The 18,813-nt window shown below is 47.8% G+C and overlaps 1 protein-coding gene across 3 annotated transcripts in view; it reads right to left on the bottom strand.

The window, feature by feature from the left end:
* Positions 1 to 2,254: 2,254 nt before the first annotated feature.
* Positions 2,255 to 18,813, bottom strand: part of FLI1 (Fli-1 proto-oncogene, ETS transcription factor) — an 85,573-nt gene continuing 69,014 nt past the window's right edge. For 2 of the 3 annotated variants that reach the window (XM_079326688.1, XM_079326689.1), the window contains 4 exons: positions 8,015 to 8,080; positions 6,832 to 6,894; positions 5,626 to 5,673; positions 2,255 to 4,683 (listed from right to left, as the gene is read on the bottom strand). In XM_079326688.1, the coding sequence (XP_079182814.1) occupies positions 4,154 to 4,683; positions 5,626 to 5,673; positions 6,832 to 6,894; positions 8,015 to 8,080 (707 nt within the window). In that variant the 3' untranslated portion in view covers positions 2,255 to 4,153. The remainder of the gene's footprint in view (positions 4,684 to 5,625; positions 5,674 to 6,831; positions 6,895 to 8,014; positions 8,081 to 18,813) is intronic. The other variant, XM_079326690.1, reaches the window with a different exon arrangement.

Raw genomic sequence — 18,813 nt, 5'->3', positions numbered from 1 at the left:
AGGACGGCACCAGTGTGCACAGTGGGTGGGTTCTGACAATCAGGGATTCTGGACAGGAGTGATCTCAGGTGCTTGGCTCTGGAGGCATTTGCTATCCCCACTTCAGAGCATCTAACAAGTGCTTAAGCTGGGAGCTCCATCTTCCAGTGAGGATAAAAAGCCTGCTTCAAAATCCAGTTCAAAGCAGGTTCTAAACTGGCTGGAATTAAGCAGGAGGAATTCACATACACAGAGACAGGAGCAGCTCAAAGAGAGAAAAGGAGCACAGAGGTCCAGCCAAGAGAGCCAGAGCTCTGAGCCTGTAAAGCCATTGCTGATTCTACTCAATGTACAGGCTGCATCTCTATTTATAGACAGAGGAATCTTGAGTTAATTCCAGTTTGGCATATTTGAGCTCGATCCCATTCAGGGTTTGAGGCTGGTGGATCAGAAATTCTGGGGAATCCAGATCCCTGGAAATCAGCAGCTGAATTCACCCTGATTGCAGTGGGAGCTAGGTTTCCTGGGGAACACTGAGTCCTGAACATCAATGCAGAGAACACTGGTGCTGCCCCTGTTGACTCCCAGCTCACAGCCATGTGATCCCAACCATCTGTCTGCTAAACTTTCTGATTGAAGCCTGAAATACTTGAATTCCATCTGCCTTGTCCTCCTGGGAAAAGCAGAAAGTAGCATTAGGGCTGTCAAATTCCTTGTTTGTTTTGTCCCCGTGTGCCCCAGGAACTTGGGCTGGGAGGGGAGATCCCCCTGTTCCCACCCCTGGCACTTCCAACGTGGCAAAGCCAGGCTGATCTTGAGGGGTACAAAGGATCTACTCCAATCTCTGTCTTGTTCCTCTTTCTCTATGTAGGAATGCCAATTATTAAGATCCTGTGAAAAAGCTCTGAAAGTGCCTGGGAAATGCCCCAGGAGTGTGAGGCTGTCTGGCACTCTGGGGTGACAGCTCCTTGCTCTAAGATCTCTGGATTCCATGGGAATGCCTGGAGTGGAAGGCAAAATCTGTCTAAAGCTAAATATTAGCAAATACTAAAAAAATTAGTACCTAAAGCTAAATATTAGTAAGAAAGGAGTAATACCAGCAAGTACTGTGAAGGGAAGGATGAAGGAGGCAGAGAAGACCTGAGCTGGGATGCTGCTCCCATCTCAGGAGGGCTCCTTCAACACACTGGGCAGCCAGAACCAGATGCTTCTTAAATTGTTGGTTATTTTCAAATGTCTTTTTTTTTCCACCCCAAAATTCCTGCTGGCCAAATTTTGCTATCAGGGGCATCTTTGCACTCTGGTAACATTAAGATTCTGTCTTTAGATGCTTTTGTGCAATCTCATCTTCTGATTTTCCTATTACTGGCAGGCGAGCAGGATACGGTATTCAAATAAAATACTTGATATTTCCACTGATGCTGCACAGCCAGAATTAATCTCGCTGGTGCTGCAGTGGAAAACAACAGAGATAAGCAGCAAACCCCTCGCTCTTGTGACTAAATTGAGCAACTCTGGTGGAATCCAGAGAGGAGCAGCTCTGGGGGGTTGGAAGTGGCCTTTTTCCTGAGCCAGTCCTGGCGCTCAGCAACAAAAGGTTGTGTGCAGGAAGGAAGTGCTGTGCTTGTGCAGCCCTGGCTTCCCAAGGCTTTATCAGGTCTGCAGGAGCTCCAGATATCTCTCAGGACCACCGTGCAAAGCTGCAGGAAGTGCTCGGCCTGACCTTTATCCACAATCAGAAGATTCCTTGGCAGAGCTTGTTTTTGCAGCCTCCACCTCAGGAATGCTGTGCAGCGCTGGCTCTCCCTGGGGTTGGGGATAGGTGGGAAACAGGAGCAGGCTGGGCACACACTGACATTCCTGGGGGGCCCTGGGGCACCCCAAGAGCCACCTCGACTTCAGCTTCTGAGCTCTGGCTGCCCTCCTACTTTCTCTGTCTGTCCCTGGACAAAAACCAGAGCCTGGGTTTTAATCCCTTCAACAACCAAATCCAGTCTGATCAACTCTGGCAACAGTTTTCTGGAATGAGTGGTCAATACTATAGGGATGGGTTGCCACTTCTGTGAAGTTGTTTTCTTTCCCTTTTTAGCTAAATTTAATTTCAAGTGCATGCAAGTATGAGAGGGGAGGGAGAGAGTGGGACAATGTGATGCCTTAGTGAAGAAAACCACCATTTATTTTTTCACTTTTTTTTTTACAACATCTTCCTCATACAACTGTTTCATTGTAACATTAATACATTAAAAAAAACAAAACAAAACAAAAAACACCAAGATAGCTTGCAAAATTATATATATTTTAATATCCAAAACGTACATTGCATATATATAGTAGCAAAAGCCCCGTTTCCATGGGTAGTTCCTTCATACTTAAATTTTGCGATTATTGCAGAAATGTTACTTAAAAACACCCCGAAAGCACTAAGGCCTAACTGTGTAAGCTTGATCTTCTCTTCCCACTTTGTTAAATAATGGCATCAGTGCTTGTGTTCAACGTTCTGAGCAGACTCCAATACTCTGGTTTCAGACTCCCCTCCTGCAATCAGATGCACATGGACCAAATCCCGCCCCCACAGAATCCCAGGGGTTGGTCTAGACTAGATAGTTGTGATCCTGTTAATTGGCTGCCACTTAATACAAGCTAGCTAATGGGTTGTACATGGAAATCTCGCCCCCCAGACATCTGTTCCAAACCCCAAACACTTGTGGTTTACCCTCTGTTTATGGCACCAAACCGCCGCTTGTGCAGCGTCACATTCACATGTGCAGAGCTGGGGATGGCTGAGAGCTCTGGAAGGGGTCAGATTTCCACAGAACCCCCCCAGCAGAAGCCATCAAAAAGAGGAGTATTTCGTTGTTTTATCTATGAAGTGGTTAACATCTTCCCAAAGTTCAGGATTTGGTTGAAAAGCGATTGCAGAATATTGCAATGGCTGCCTGGAGATGTCGGGCCTGTTTTCAATCAGTCTCAATGCAAACCTGGGAGTAAGTGGAGTTAATTTGCAGACAGCTACAACAGACTAATACAGAAAATCCTCCTCTAGACAAACCCAGGGCAATCTGGAAGGTTTCTGGCCACTTTGGGGGGTCAGTCATGGATCCAATTGCAGGACCAAGCCTATCTCCAACAGATACATTACTCACGTCTTATTTTTTTATTTTTTTTTTAAGCAAAAAGTACAAAGCTACTGCCCAAATGTACAGATTGAAAAGATGTACAAATTACATTAAAAAAATAAACAAAAACAACCGTGCTGATAGTAAAAAACAAACCTGCATTTGTGACCGAGGTCAACTCGTTTTTTATTTACTCTTTCTTTTAAAACTGTGAGATATAGGGAAAAATAACTCTGCATAATTTATACAGTAATTTGCCTTCTGGTTTGTTGACCCTTGGTTTGACGGTCTGACAAACGCACAGCGTTCGCGAATCGGTGCTTGCAGAGCCAGGGACCTGCTGTCGTTTATTCTCTTCTCTTCTGCTCTCAAGGAATGTCTGTGCTTGACTTTGCCTCACTCTTGGTGCAGGTTTCTGCTGCTCTTTGAGTTCACACACAGTCGAATGAAGTTGTGCTCTAGAAAAGTTCCTTCAATGCCCTTTACTTCTTAAAATATACATGTACATATATATATATGAATATATATATATATATATTTAATTTCCAGTTGGGTGAAAATCCTCCTCTGCCTTAGAGCTAAGATTCCAGTTATGGTCCCCTGCAGTCCAATATCCTCCACTGAATGGTCAAATGGCCAGCGAGAGAAAACCCATCGTGGTCATCTTCTCCTATGACCCACTGCTTCATCTATGCCTTGTCATAAGCCTTTTTTAAGCCTTTGAATCCTTAAAAATTCCTCTCATCCAAAAGCTAATAATCATTCCAGGGAATGGTGAACCATCTTCATCATCACTTCTTACAGAGGATGCAAGCCTTAAACCCCAAAGAAAATGCAGAGTACTGGCCCACAGGAGCTTCCATCTCTCAGTTCAAGACACAAGTGTCAAAGTTACAAAAGTAAAAGGTTTGGTCCAGGAATAACAAATATCCAGTTTTAATTCTTCCCCAGAAAGGCCACAATTATCCATTAAGGGTCCCCCCAAAAAACATAAAAATCCCAGGAGTAAAGAAAAAGTCCAACCAGACTGCTCAAGGCCACTGGCAGATCAAAGCATTTTAGTAATAGCTGCCCAAGTGTGGCGTGACGTGGGCGTTGGGGTGGCGAGGCACGTTGGGGTTGGGGTAAATGTTTCCAGCAGGGGAGGTCCAATAGGGGGAGGCAGCTCCAAAGAAACTGGATGATGTGACAGGCATGGAGGAGGGGTGTGGGGGCACAAAGTTCACCTTCTGCTGGTGGGCATGGTAGGACGGCATATAGGACAGATCCGACGGGTACTTGTACATGGAGGACTCGGTGGGGTGGGGCTGCAGGGCCTGGGCGATGCCGTGAAAGTCAAATTTGTAGGCATACCTCTTACCATGCACCTTGGTCATAATGTTCTTGTCGTAGTAATATCGCAGCGCCCGGCTCAGCTTGTCGTAATTCATGTTGGGCTTGCTCTTCCTCTCGCCCCAGCGCCGCGCCACCTCGTCGGGGTCCGTCATCTTGAACTCGCCGTTGGTGCCCTCCCAGGTGATGCAGCTGGCGTTGGAGCTGTCCGACAGCAGCTCCAGCAGGAACTGCCACAGCTGGATCTGCCCGCTGCCTGCGGACACAGCGGGGACAGGAAATGACTCGGGGCTCCCGCTCAGCGCACACAAAGGCAGGAAACAGAAGGGCTATCTCGGCTGGAACTGCTCCTTCAGGCCTTGGAAAGGCAGCACAGGAGTGGATAAACTGTTCCCAGCAAACAAGTTACTCAGCCCTTTGTTCTGGGCCTGGGCCTGAGGTCACATTACGTTTCATAATGCTTGCCTTTGGCCTTAAAATCCTCAGGCTATTCATAAACAGGACACTGCTTTGCAGAGTTTTCACTGACTGGTCAGCACAGTCTGCTTCACCCCTCCACTGCTCGCTGTTGGCCATGGAGATTGTTTTGGATACCTCCAGCTCTCTTTCCAGGGGGTGATCTGAGTTACACAGGATAATTTGTTCCCCAGATAACTCCTGGTTTTACTGAGTGTAGTTGTGCAAGTAGTTAAGGGCAAGTTAAGAGCCTTAGGAGGATGTTTCCTTACAGGCACCCCATGTGTAAAGGTTGGTTAGTTCAAGGAGGATTTGCTCCAGGCCTTACTCCCTAAAATCAGGGATTAGTTACTGCAGATGATGTGCTAGGGACAGTTACACTGAGACTTTCAGAGATATTTAGTGCCTTTCTTCCTGTAACCCACAGCAGGCAGTGAAAAATTAATCTGCACTGCAAATCTGAGAGACCTGCACTTAAGTCTCCTATAAAACTCTTCTTAGGGAATGCTGGGTTTGGATCAGAACATCCAGGATGGTGATTTTCCCCCAACAGAGGTGATGTTGCACCATGTTCCTCACTTTTCTGTAAGCAGTTGGGCCAAAACCCTTGTGAGGTCACAGCTACTGAGTTCAGTGGCTCTCACAGGTCCCCCCAAGGGTGCAGGGACAGCAGTGCAGCAACTCCAAAGGAAAATAATTTACCTCTCTGATAAGGGGGGTCTGAAAAGTAAAATGAACTCACCTGGATTGGCAAGACGGCTGCTGGTGGGCCCCAGGATTTGGTAGGGATCTAAAAAATAAAATAAAGTACAAAAAAAAAAAAAAAAATCACCCAACAAAATTTAAAGTATCTTTAATCAAAAAGAAACTCTGGGTCATTATGTTTTATCAAGAAACCAAATTTTCATTTTCTTTCTTTACACTTTATGCCCATTTTCCCAGGGCCTGGCAATGCTCCTTCTTTCTTTCTTAGCAAACAACCACCAAGTATTTCTGGAATCCAAAATGGCACAGCCACAATTTCTGGCCCTGCTCTCAGACCTGGCTGCTGTTGCAGTCTGGGATGTCCTTGGACATACCCTGCACTGTGTGGCAACCAGAAAACACCAAATGTGGAAAAAACCCCTGTGGGATAGAGAACAGCCACAAAGCAGGAGCCAAAGTATTTCTCCTAACAAGAAAGAGCTAAATAAAAGGAGAACAGATGAGATTTTCAGATTCACTTGTTAGCAGCTGAGCTGAGGGCAGGAAATATTCACCCAAGTCTCTCTTTGTGAAGGAAACACAGCATTAGAGAGATGAGAGTAACAGGAGTTTGTCACTGGCTCCACCAAGGCTGAGTGGTTCTTGAAAACCCCACAAAGCATTTATTCGGAATGAATTCCTTCCCTTTCTGTGGGGCCTCCTCAGCCCTAATCTCCACACTTCTCCTCTGCCTCTCTCTGGTTGTGGTGACTTGGATCTGCAGCCCTTTGCTCGTGGATTGACTCGGTGCCAAGAGAACCAGAGGAAGAAAAGCAGCTGTGCTGGGCAGGGAAGTGGGAGGCAGCAGGAGCACCCCCTGCCCTGCCCTGCCCTGGGGTCTGCTTTCCTCTTCTGCTCTACTCTGGGCTGGGGAGGCCCTGCTGGAGTGGCTGGAGACACTTCCAATGGGAAGGGCCAAACTGGGATGCTCCAAGGGCACAGGGATATTCCTGTAGCTGGGAGGGCAGAGCAGCCACACTGAGCTGTGCTGGGATGCTCCAAAGGGATGAGCTGTAGGGACACTGCAGATCCTGGCACAGGGATGCTCCCTTGGCTGGGCAGGGCAGAGCAGCCACACTCAGCCTGTTGGGAAATGCTGCTGGCACAGCTCAGTCCCTGCCCTGAGCCTTCCCCTGCCTGTCCCTGCCTGGGGCTGCTCCACACTGAATTTCCCCAGTCCAGGGCTCCCAAAATCCACTCTCACCTGGCTGGGGCCGCTGCTGCTCCGTTGTCTTATTCACGGTTTGTGTCCCTGCAACAGGAGGGCCTGGGAAGAGAGAAGGGGTTTATAGGAACAGAGAACAAGTACAAAGTACAAAATACATTCCACAGCAACTGCAAGGGAAAGGTTTGCTCAGACTAAGAGCTGGTATTTTGGGGATTTCATTATCAAATTAAGAGATGTCCCTAGAAATGTAAATTTTCAGCATAAAATGAAAATACACCAGTAAGGAAAGCATTGTGTAGATATTTGCAATTTACCAAATAGGCAGCAAGACAAGGAAAATATGATGTAGATACTTCAGTAATTTTCTGTCTTCTATTGCACCTGAACTTCCACTCTAGTTTGTATCCATGTTGTGAACAAAAAATTGGATTATTAAATGTACAAATTCCAACCTCCTTCCATGTTGGAGCTTTCCCCACATTTTTTGCAAATGTAAATTCTTTTTTATGCAAAAAAGTTAGGGGTTTATCAAACATTTTGTTGAAAATGTCATGGTGATTTGTATAAATCCCAGGAGCAGGAATATCTACTCCTCCTCTTTGTACCATTTCTCACAACAGAAAACTGTGACTCAAAGAAAAATTCTCCCATTTGGGGTGAGCAGAGCTCAGGAAGCTGCAGAGCAAAGGGAGGGACTGTGCCAGGTGCTGCCACATTGATTTCCAGCAGGAGTGCCTTGTTGAGGGTCAGATGTTCCCCCCTGCAGAGGGGAGGGCACAGGGCCTCAGAGCCAGTTCTGTGCCAGCTCCAGCAGGGATTTAGGGACAGAATTGCTCTGGGATGTCACCCCCTTGCTGGGAATCCAAGGCACTCTAAACCCAGAACAAGAGCTGAGCACAAGCAGAGCTGGAGAGGGGCCCCATCTGCTGGACTTTGCCTTTCTGGGAAGCTGACAGGAACTCTCAGATCTGCCCCAAAGCCATCACAGCATGTGATTACAGAGTGTCTGTGCAGAGGATTTGCTCCTGGCCCCTTCACCAAACCCTACAAGTATTACTCTGTCCATAGCATCATTCTACTTCTCATTTGTCCCTGATTCTACCTCTTATCTGTCCCCAAATCTTCTGCCCTCCTGACACTCCTAACACAAACTAGCTGTGCCCAAGTCTCATTTTAATCTTCCATTGCACAGTTTGTGAATCCCATTGGGACAACTTACTTTTGGAGAGGCCAGAATTCCCATTACTGCCCCATCCTGCTCTCCTGACTGCATCATAGGAGGGATCTAATGACAAAAGACAACAGGCACACAGGGGTTGAAATGAACTTCTAAAAAAAAAAAAAACTTGTAAGAATCTGGCTTTCTGGGACATGGCTCCATTTTTTTTCCTGTCCCACATCTCCAGTGCTCCCCTAGACCCTCACAGAACTGTAAATAGGGGTGTAAATGCAGCAGTAGGGCTCTCTGGGCAATTCTCAAGCCTGACACATTCTGACCATGAAGAGCTATCATTGCACTCAGTGGAATTCAGTGTGACCCATCCCAGCCAAAAGGAGACCTCTTTCTCTTAGCCCAAGATTCAGAGAACCACAGGCAGAGGAGGAGGAGGAGATGAACCCTGTCATTATTTCACAGGAATTAAATGAGGATTTTAAACTTGGGGAGGCTGAGGGTTTGAGGTCACAATAAGCAGGGGGCTTCATGGAGAGGAAAAGGGGGAAAAACATCTTCCAGGGACATCCCAAGTGCTCCTCTGGCCAGCACCTCCTGCCTGTGGGGCTGTGCAGCTCCCTGAGGATCCATCCCAGGCACTGGCACATTCCTCCAGTGCTGGGAAAGCCGCTGAGGCTTTGAAATTACAGCCCTGCAGTTACTGGCATGGAAAGGAAAACACAGAGGGAAGGGAGAGGGTAGGGTGGGGGAGCCAGAGGAGGAGGGAGCAGAGGGGAGTGGGGGAAAACAGAGATCATGTAATCTGCCTGTTTTTATTTTTATTTTACTTGTTTGCTTTTCTCCCTTTTTGCAGAAACCACAAACCTCACTGCAAATAGATCAGACTGGAAAACAAACCACTGTGGTTTCAGCTGGGACAAAGAGTGGGATGGGACAGTTTGGGAAGAGGGAGGTGACAGCCCCATCCCCACCTGCCCCATTCCTGGTCCCTGCCCCCGGGGACAAGGAGCAGCACTGGCTCTGCCTTGGTGCTGCTGGGACCTGTCCCCCAGCCCGGGTCCAGCAGCTCTCCCTGCTCTCAGCAAATTGCTGTTCACAGGGGGGCATTTTCCTGGCTGAGAAATCACCATGTAATCCAAATTTATCCCACTGAGACAGAGCTCTGCCAGTGACCAAAATCAGGAGAGCAGGGACTGGGGCAGTCCCTGCCTTTTCCCATGTCCTGCCTGCAGCCAGGCTCTGACTTCCATTCCTCCCCTGGGATATCCCTCTGAATTATTACAACCAGAACTATCAGAGCCATGTTTGGGGAAAGGCTTTGAAAATCCCAAATTCTGCAAAACCTTCAGCAATGTCCACCGAGATGTACATTTTGGTTTGTTCAATCAATAAACAGCTCTTTAATGCAACATTAATGGAAATGCCATATGATGACTCTGTTAAAAGAAAGGTACCAATTCTTTTTCCAACAGAAAAATCCTTTTCAAAACAGGGAAAAATTTTCTTCCCAGAAAGTAGCAGAACTCACTGATAATTTTCAGTTTTCTCTGATTCTTTTTGAGGCCAGATCAATTACTCAAGGAAATTATCTGCTACAAAGGGTTGCTGGATCCAGAGTCATCAGTGTGTTTTGAGTCAATAAATAGGCCATGACTTGGAGAGATGATCTTCCTCCTCCTGCTCCTCTTCCTCTTCAGGTTTGACCCAGGCTGACTGAGTCCCTCTGCCTTAGTTTTTCCTCTATAAATGTGGTTTATGGAGCAAAGTTTAGAAATGTATAGGGGCAGCCTTGTGTTGTAGGATGAGATTCAACCCTGAGTGTGACTTTCCCATAATAAGAAGGGTTAAATATGATAACCAGCTATACAAGCCCTGCTGTAGAAGCACCATGTGCACTCAGCTACTGCAAATTTCTGACTCTTTCTCTCCCCTTAAAAAAAAAAAAAAAAAAAAAAAAAAATCCAAATGCAGGAAACTATTTTTATTTCACAAAAATCCCTGCAACGTGAAAGAACCACATCAGCCCTCCTGGCTTCCAGGCCCAGACTCAAAAGCTGAATGTGTTTAAAGCAAAATGGAAAAGGCAGAGCCAGGGAAGCCATCCAGAGACTCAGGTTCCTGCAAAAACAGGATCATTCCCAGGACCTGACGCCCAGTGGCTCGAAGAGATCCTACAGAACTCCAGCCAGACAGGGAGAGTCTTATCTGTCATTGAAACCATTTGGATTTTACACCAAAACTTGTCATGGGATGGAAAGTCAATTAAAAGACTTGGACTGGGGTTCTCTCCTGCCTGGTGTAAATCAGCAAATGGCTACAGTGAAATGGGGGCAAATTTATCCCAGAAAGAATCAGGTCCCCATGTCTGGTTTAGACTTAAAAGGCCCTGTGGAACAAGAGCCCTATGACAAATGTGTGTTCAATACAAAATGGAATTAAAGAGCAGAAAATAAATCATAGATGCTTTCAAGAACTGTCATTCTGCAGCTGTCTGGTTTATGTCCAGAAATTCCCCAGCATGAATGCTCAGTCTATTAGGAGGAAGGTAAAGGATATTAATAATGCTTTGCACTTTCACAGCACCTTTCAAGCAAGGATCTCACAGCTTTGCAAACATTCACACTCACAGTGCGCCTGGCAAGAAGCTTAAATAGAATTGTATTTATTCACAGGCATAAATGCACTTTCTGCAGGCTTCAGCTGCCTTTTCCAGATGCACTGCCTTTCCCAGAACCAGGCTGTGTGGGCAGGCTGCAGCTCTCTGTGCCTGATCTCCACGTTCTCAGCCCAGATCTCCCTCACCACTCTCTGTGCCCAGCTCTCCAGACAGCCCCTGGAGCTCTGGGGCATATTTAGTCTAAACAGACTGATAGATATTGCTGGGGGCAGATGGACAGACACACAGACTCCCTTCCCAGGAAAGCAGCCCAGGTGGATTCCCACACCACCATCCCAAATCCTTGTTGGTCCTTTCAGCCTGAGTGCAGCCCAGTGAGCATGGCTGTGTTTGAGATATGATGTATTAGGGAGAAAACCCCCTCTGATAAGCTTCAAAAAAACCCAAAAAACAAACCCAAAAAACCCCTGGTGTTTTATAAATCTGAGAGTTTGGGATGGAGGGGAGGCAAGGAGGGGTTTCACTGAACAATGGGCTCACAGTGCCTGTGCTTCCTGAGCTGCTGGGAGGTGCTGACAGCCCCTTCATCCTCCTCCCTCCACAGGGGCTTTCTCACTCAGGCCTGAGTCAGGCATCACTTTGTGCTACCAACCCTGATGAGGCTTTCCAGGAGAACAATGAGATTTGGGCCTGGAATATCCACATCTTTAAGGCCTTTATTTTTCTAGGATGGATACAGTGGGGCTGGGTCATTTATGGACTAAATGCCTTATGGGCAGTATAGGGGAATCTTATTTGGAATGCCACACATGCTGGCACTACAGGCAAGACTGGGAAGGAATGGAGAGCCCAGGAATGTCTGGAGCTGGTACCTCCAAAGTAATTCAGCAGCTAGAGGGTGGGAAGGGGCTTGTCCTAAGCCATGGAGACAGAGCCAGGAAGGGAGACAGGGGAAAGGCAGGCCCAGGTGTCCTGGGGGATCCAGACTTGTGCTGTGGCTATATGATCACTTGGCATCTATTTTATAGCAACCACTTTATAGGGAGAGAGGGAAAGGAGGGTCAGGCACCTGGAGAACTCCATGGCTCTCATAGCCCTCTTCAAGTGTGCAGCCTTTTCCTTCCCTCCCTCTTGATTTGCTTCACTGAAATCTCTAAGGCCAAGTCCCTCCTGTGCTCCCAACCCAGGTGAGACAGGTCCTTCCAGCACAGCTCCTCCTGCACTCCAGCCTTGGCCCATGGATTCTCCATGCAAAGCACAGGCTAGGTTTTGCAAGGACTCCTCCTGCTTCAGGAGGAATAAAGGACCCTGGACTGGTGGCTGGAATTTAAATTAGCTTCCCTAAATGGGGAAAGCAGACACAGGTGTCCTGGGGGCTGCAGACCTGTGATTAATCCAAGTGGTCCCTTGGGGTCTATTTTGTGGCAGCCACTTGATGGGGAGAGAGGGAGGGGAGGGCACAGAGCCCAGGGCCTCTCCTGTCCAGGTGAGGCTGGAGTGGTGGCACTCCCCTGGTGCCTTGGAAAAGCCCCAGCATGGGAACCAGCCCCAAACCCCTCTGCTGCTGCAAGCCCAGCACATCAGCCAGGCCTGCCCAGCTCTGTGTGTCCACCCTGAAACTGCCTCTCTTCTCTCCTGGAGATCCCATCCAGGACCTAGGGTGCTGCTCAAAGCCAGCTGGAGAGCAAAACCCAGACTGCAGCTTTCTGCAGGGCCCAGGGAGCCAAAACCTCCTCCAGCTCCTCCTAGAACATCCCCTGGGCTGCTTTAAATGGTGGCAGAAAACATTAAAGCTGTGGAGCCTATAAGGTCCTTTCCTGGCTCCATGGACACGTTCTGAGTGCTCCACACACAGAGGACATTTCTGACTGACACACACACACACACACACACACACACACACACACACACACACACACACACAGAGGACATTTCTGACTGACACACACACACACACAGAGGACATTTCTGCTGCCCCATACACAGAGGACATTTCTGACTGTCACACACACACACACAGAGGACATTTCTGACTGTCACACACACACACACAGAGGACATTTCTGACTGTCACACACACACATACACACACACACAGAGGACATTTCTGACTGTCACACACAGTGCAAACCTCCCAGGGTCAGCTGTGAAGGCACTGGTCTCTCTCCTGTCTGTAGGTGTGGGCAGGGATGGTGGGACAGGGACTAGAGCAGGGGCTGAGGACTCCTGTGGCCTTTCCCAATGTCTCTGCCAACTTCCCATCACATTTACCCAGGTCCAGGGAACAACTGTGTGTCCCAGCTGAGCACACTGAGCCTTCAGAACCCCACAGCACCACTCTTTCTGCAAGGAATTTTTTCAACTTACTATCTCTGCTAATTAAAACAATTAATTAACATACGTGCCACATGTCATGCTCTTTGTCCTTCCTGGCCAGTGTTTCTGTGACTGTTCCCATGGTTACATGAGACTTCCCAATCCTTCAGCATCAAACTCTTTCTCTTCCCCTTCAAGACACAATGTGCTGTTCCTTGAGCTAAGGAACCACCACTCCCAGCGGCAGAGGTGGAAATCAGTAATTCTAAGTCTCTTCACTAAGAGGAAGCAACTCACTGCAGAATTATTGAAAAGTTACTTCTATTTTACATTATCAGGCTATTTGATTGTTTCACAATTGAAAAATGTTATCAAGTCATCTTTTGCATCTGCCTTGCTGCAGTGTTGGACTCGATCTCAGAGGCCTTTCCAACCTGAGCTTCTGTGATTCTCTGATTCTTCTACATTGCTGTTAACCTGTTTCACAGATCCCAAATCCAGGCCTGGAACAACACCAGGTTTTGACCTGAAGTCAACTCAAACGAAGTGAGAAGGGACTGACTGTTGGATTTAAGTGAGAAATCTGCAGCAGAGATGGATGTGAAGAACAGATTTAGCTTGGGGAGCTTCTGAAAGCAGCTGAGAGCCTGGTTATGAACTGCTGCCTTTATAGAAATACAGACCAGAGGGACCAAACATTTCTGATTGAATTCCTAAATCAGTGATGGATTAAAGCCCTGTGGCTGAAGCCCACTCATTTCAGACAGGATCTGGATGGTGTGGGAATAGAACTGGTATTCCTGTCCCTGGAAGTGTCCAAGGTTGGACAGGGCTTGGAGCACCCTGGGGTGCTGGAAGGTGTCTGTGCCCATGGCAGGGTGAGGCTGGATGAGCTTTATGGTCCTTCTAAGCCAACCCAACCAACCCAACCCAACCCACCCAACCAAGCCAAGCCAAGCCAAGCCAAGCCAAGCCAAGCCAAGCCAAGCCAAGCCAACCCAACCCAACCCAACCAACCCACCCAACCTAACTCAACCCAACCAACCCAACCAACCCAATCCAACCAACCCAACCAAGCCAAGCCAAGCCAAGCCAAGCCAAGCCAAGCCAAGCCAACCAAAGCCAAGCCAAGCCAAGCCAAGCCAACCCAACCCAACCAACCCACCCAACCTAACTCAACCCAACCAACCCAACCAACCCAATCCAACCAACCCAACCCAACCCAACCCAACCCAACCCAACCAACCCACCCAACCTAACTCAACCCAACCAACCCAACCAACCCAACCCAATCCAACCAACCCAACCCAACCCAACCCAACCCAACCCAACCAACCCAACCAACCCACCCACCCAACCCAACCCAACCAACCCAACCAACCCAACCCAATCCAACCAACCCAACCCAACCCAAGCCATCCTGGGACTCTGTGGTTTCCCAAGGGGATTTCCTGAGCTGGCCCAGGCAGGCTGAGCTCAGGACAGGGCTGCCCTGTGCCTGTCCCTGCTCAGAGCAGGTGCAGGGGGGGAGCTGGAACAGCAGCCCAGAGCCCAGCTCTGCTCCCCAGCCCCAGGAGCAGCCCCAGTGCTGCCTGTGGCTACAAACACATCTTCCTGTGCCACCTCTGCCTCGCCCTGCAGCCTCACAAAGAACTTCATGAAGAAAAGGAGCAAGCAATGGGAAGACTTTTTTTTTTTCTCCCTTGTTGTTGCTTTTTTTAATATCAGCAGCAGAAATCCCAATGCACAGTGCACAGAGGCTGAGGAATGTGTCCTGAGAATCCCTCCCAGAGCCAGCTTGGAAAAGCAGATGCTATGCAGGCAGCAGAGATGTTCCTGAGCTACACAGGGCTGCAGGCACAACCAAGGCACAGCTGCACATCCTCTGCACACCTGCAGAACCCCCCAAAACACGGCAGGAACGTGCACACAGCACTGCCTGGTGCTGCCCCCATCTCTGGGCATTAAACCATTGACAGGCCTGGAGGTTGCTCCTCTTTGAAAAACACTCAAATGCAGAAGTGAAAAAAAACCCCAAACTTCATATTCATGGAGAAAAAGCCACGCACACATGAGAGAAAAGGGAAGACACACATGCACAGCCATGGCAGCTTTACAGCTTTTAAGTCATCAGGAAACAAATTAACTCTTGTTTTAGGAAACAGCCCAAGCACTTCCAAGGCTTTGGGAGGGAGGGGCTGGCACCCCAGCAAACACGAGACCTCCCCCCAGTGCAAAAACACTCCTTGCACTGCACCCCAGGCAATAATAATGGCTCTTTTGCTGGGGGAAAAGGAAGGATAATGGTTACTTAGAAAGTGCTCCAGACAAGCTGTCAGGTTGAATTCAGAGAACTGGAGTCTACTCTGGGACAGCGCTGGCTCGGGGTGATCCCCTGTGAGTTGGGTTTCCTGCCTGCTACAGCTTAAAGACAACGATTCTTTGTTTCCAGTTTTTCTGGTGAAAAAACACACGCCTGCCTCCGAAGAGGGTCAGGGAGAAAGCAGACAAAACACTAACTCTGGAATTTCAAAGGAAAACAATTAAAAAAAAAAAAAAAAGAAAGAAAGTATAAAAAGCAAAATCTGAGCGCGCTGGCTACTGTCTCCCCTGAACTCATAAATCCCTGCTTGGCCACACAGCCAAAATGAAAGGAGACCTAAAAAAGCCTCCCCTTTTTCTGCTGCCGAGCTAAAAATGGGATATTTCATCACCAGGCACACAAATATCATCGAGAAATGTTTTAGCAAGTACAGACAATGATGAGGGCACAAAGCTGCAGCTGCTTTTCCTCTGCCACAAGTGAAGATGGAGAGTTTAAAAGCTTTGCTGGAAAAGGGGCACTGACACATTCAGAGGAGAGTTTATTGAATGTGGTCAATGTTTTTCACTGCAAGTTTTTAGATGTGAAAAATGGCCTTTCCAGGAGAAGGGTTTTATGCAGGAATTTGAGAGTGTTTTCCTGAGGGAACTGTGCTTATGCAACCACATTCCCTACAGTCTCTGCCCCTCTCTCCCCAGTCCCTCAAAATCTGAACCTGTTACCCCAAATTGTCACTCAATTTGACAAGTGGGAGGAAGAGTTTTGAGGAGTTCCTACCAGTGCAAAGGGAACAGAGGTTGCAGCCCTAATGGTGAGAAAAGCAGCTTGCACAAACTCATTTTGTGAAGTACCAGGGAATTGGAGTGAGAAAGATTTTAATTGATGCTCCAACACCAGGGTACTCTCTCTTAGGGCCTTGCAATGAATACTGGTACAAAGCCCCAGGAAATCACACTGGATTTCAGAGTTCACTGATTAATATGTCTTCTTAAATTTGCCAACAGCCCCACCAAACACACCCCTTGTACCCAACCAACCTCATTGTACACACGACTTCTACAATGCAAACATGAACATGGGAAAGACACAGAATAAACCCTTAAAATTCCCCCTCCATCTCTGTTCATGCATTCACATAGAGATTTCTTCCCTCTTTGAAAGGCACCACCCTTTTTCCTGTGCTCTGCTTGATTTTGGGTTGGATTTCTGAGACTTTGGGTTGGTTTGTCACTGTTCTCAACCAAATCTGGAAGGATGTCATCCCTCTCTGCAACTCCCTGACAGGAGCCAGGTGGGGGATGGAATTTCTCCCAGGAGCAACTACAGGACAAGAGGAAACTGCCTCGGGCTGTGCCAGGGGAGGCTCAGGTTGGAATTTCCTCACGGGAAGGGTTTAACACTGGAAGGGGCTGCCCAGGGAGGTTTGGAGTCCTCATCCCTGGAGGTGGCACTCAGTGCTCTGGGCTGGGTGACAAGGAGGGGTTTGGTCACAGGTTGGACTCCATGGTCAGGGAGGGCTTTTCCAATTTACTGATTCTGGGATTTTAGGGTTCTATTGCCTTGGGCTGGGCCTGGTGCATGCAGATGACAAATTTGTGTGGAATGCAGCTTTTGAACCAAAATCCTGAATGACCTGGAGACAAAGAGCCCCAGGAACCCCTCTGGTTAAGTCTCAGCTGTGATGCTGAGTTTCCCTGGGATCATCACCTATTGGAAAGCACCACAAATCCCAGCCCAGGCATTCCCACAGGTTCATGGACACAGGAAACTTCACACATCCACACACCAGGATTCTGCCTCATTGGAGCCCCCAGCTCTGCCCTGGCTTCAGCTCCTGCCCAGCATTTTGCTCGTGCATTAAACACACAAATTACACAGACCCTGACACATTAGAACTTTAAAACTGTGCTGGAGCGAGGCCAGAGAGCTCAGAGCCCTTTGGGACATGGCCCTTTGGCCTCCCAATGTTTTTGTATGTGAATATTCTTTCCATTTCCCTATGCTCAAATGACTCCATTCTGCAGGAGGGCAGTTTAAGGTTCCCCTGGACTGGGGCAGATCTGTGGGCTCAGATTCCTGTCCCTGTCTCCAGTACCCACAGCAGATCACTCATTGCTCCAAACAGTCCCAGCAAATGCCCCAGATCATCTCTGCAGTGGGATGGGGACACAGCTCTTTCCATTTACCACAGCAGCCTCCTTCCATTTCCCAGAAAATTGCTCTGCAGCCAAAAAATACTGGTGATTTTCATTAGAGCAATTTACTCCTCAGAGGCAACTGAAGACAATTTGTCCCAGTGATGCTCAGCCCCATCCTCTGAGTGCTGCTGAGGCTGGGAGGGGAGAAGCTGAGGAGCCCTTGGGGCAGGACAAGGGTTCTACCTGTCAATAGACAACACTCAGCTGCCCTGTGCCCCAGCTGGGAGCCTGCAGGATGTGCTGTGCTGCAGAGATCTGCACTGGAGCTGCCCTCCAGCAGAGCTGCATTGCCCCTGTGTGCAGGGCTGGCACTGCAGGGACTGAGAGGGCAGAAGGGAAAAGGGAGTCAAGTCTGCAGCTGCAGCCAGGGCACCAAACCCAGCACTGGGACACAGGCCAGGCTCCCTGTGCTCCTGGGGACATCCTGGGCAGGGAGCAGAGCCATGTGCTGCATCTGGAACATCTGCAGCTGTCTGTGCTGCAGCTGCACCCTTTTTTTTTTTTTTTTTTTTTTTTTTTTTTGACTGAGTTATTTTTTTCCAGCCATGGATGGAACTGTGGGATCAACAGGTTAACAGCAATGTAGAAGAATCAGAGAATCACAGAACCATTCCTGTTGTAAAGCAGAGTGTAAATGTATGCAATGGGCTCCTGTCTCTCCCTGTCTCTGCATGAGCAGGTTGTTTGCACTAGTTATGTAGAAAAATTACAGGAGGAATGAAGAAATTGGTATTTTTTCCTGTATTTGGCATGTTTGGTACTATTTCATCACCTGCTTTTGCATCCTCAAGGGAAGGTGGCTAGAAAAGCTCGTCTGTTTTTATTCACAGGCGTAGAGAGGAGAAATATTTACAGGACTGGTAGATTCCAGATGCATTGACATGAAGAAAAAGGTTTAATCTTTTGAGATGTTAAAAAAAAACTGTAAAAAACAATCATAATTTTTAACCTGAAATTCCCTTTTCAAAAAGAAGATCATCTTTTAGAGTGAGAATATCATCTTGAAGTGAGCCCATTAAAAAAAAAAAAAAAAAACAAGGAAAATCCTGTTTCCTAAAAAAAAGAAAAAAAAAAAAAAAAAAAAAAACCCGGACTGAGGAATTCCAAGCCCAGTTTTATGAGCATCATGAGTCTGTGCTGTGCTATTGGATGAGCCACTTCATTCTGCTCCCCCAGGTCCTTTTCTGCCAGCCTGTTGTGTTCTCCTGTCTCTTTTCCTGCCATCTTTCCTGGGGCAGTTTATGCTGCACCAACATCCAGTGTGGAAGGAATGATGGAATTTCTGCCTTATAGGAAGAAATGGGGGAGGAATAGATGGGATTTCAACATTTCTACGTAGTTCTTAATTTTTATTTGCCTCTCCCCTGGGTGTGCTTTGTTCTTTATTGAC

Source organism: Erithacus rubecula (genome assembly GCF_903797595.1).
Source record: "Erithacus rubecula genome assembly, chromosome: 25".
Classification (NCBI taxonomy): Eukaryota; Metazoa; Chordata; class Aves; order Passeriformes; family Muscicapidae; genus Erithacus; species Erithacus rubecula.
This window is presented reverse-complemented; position numbering and strand designations above follow the sequence as displayed.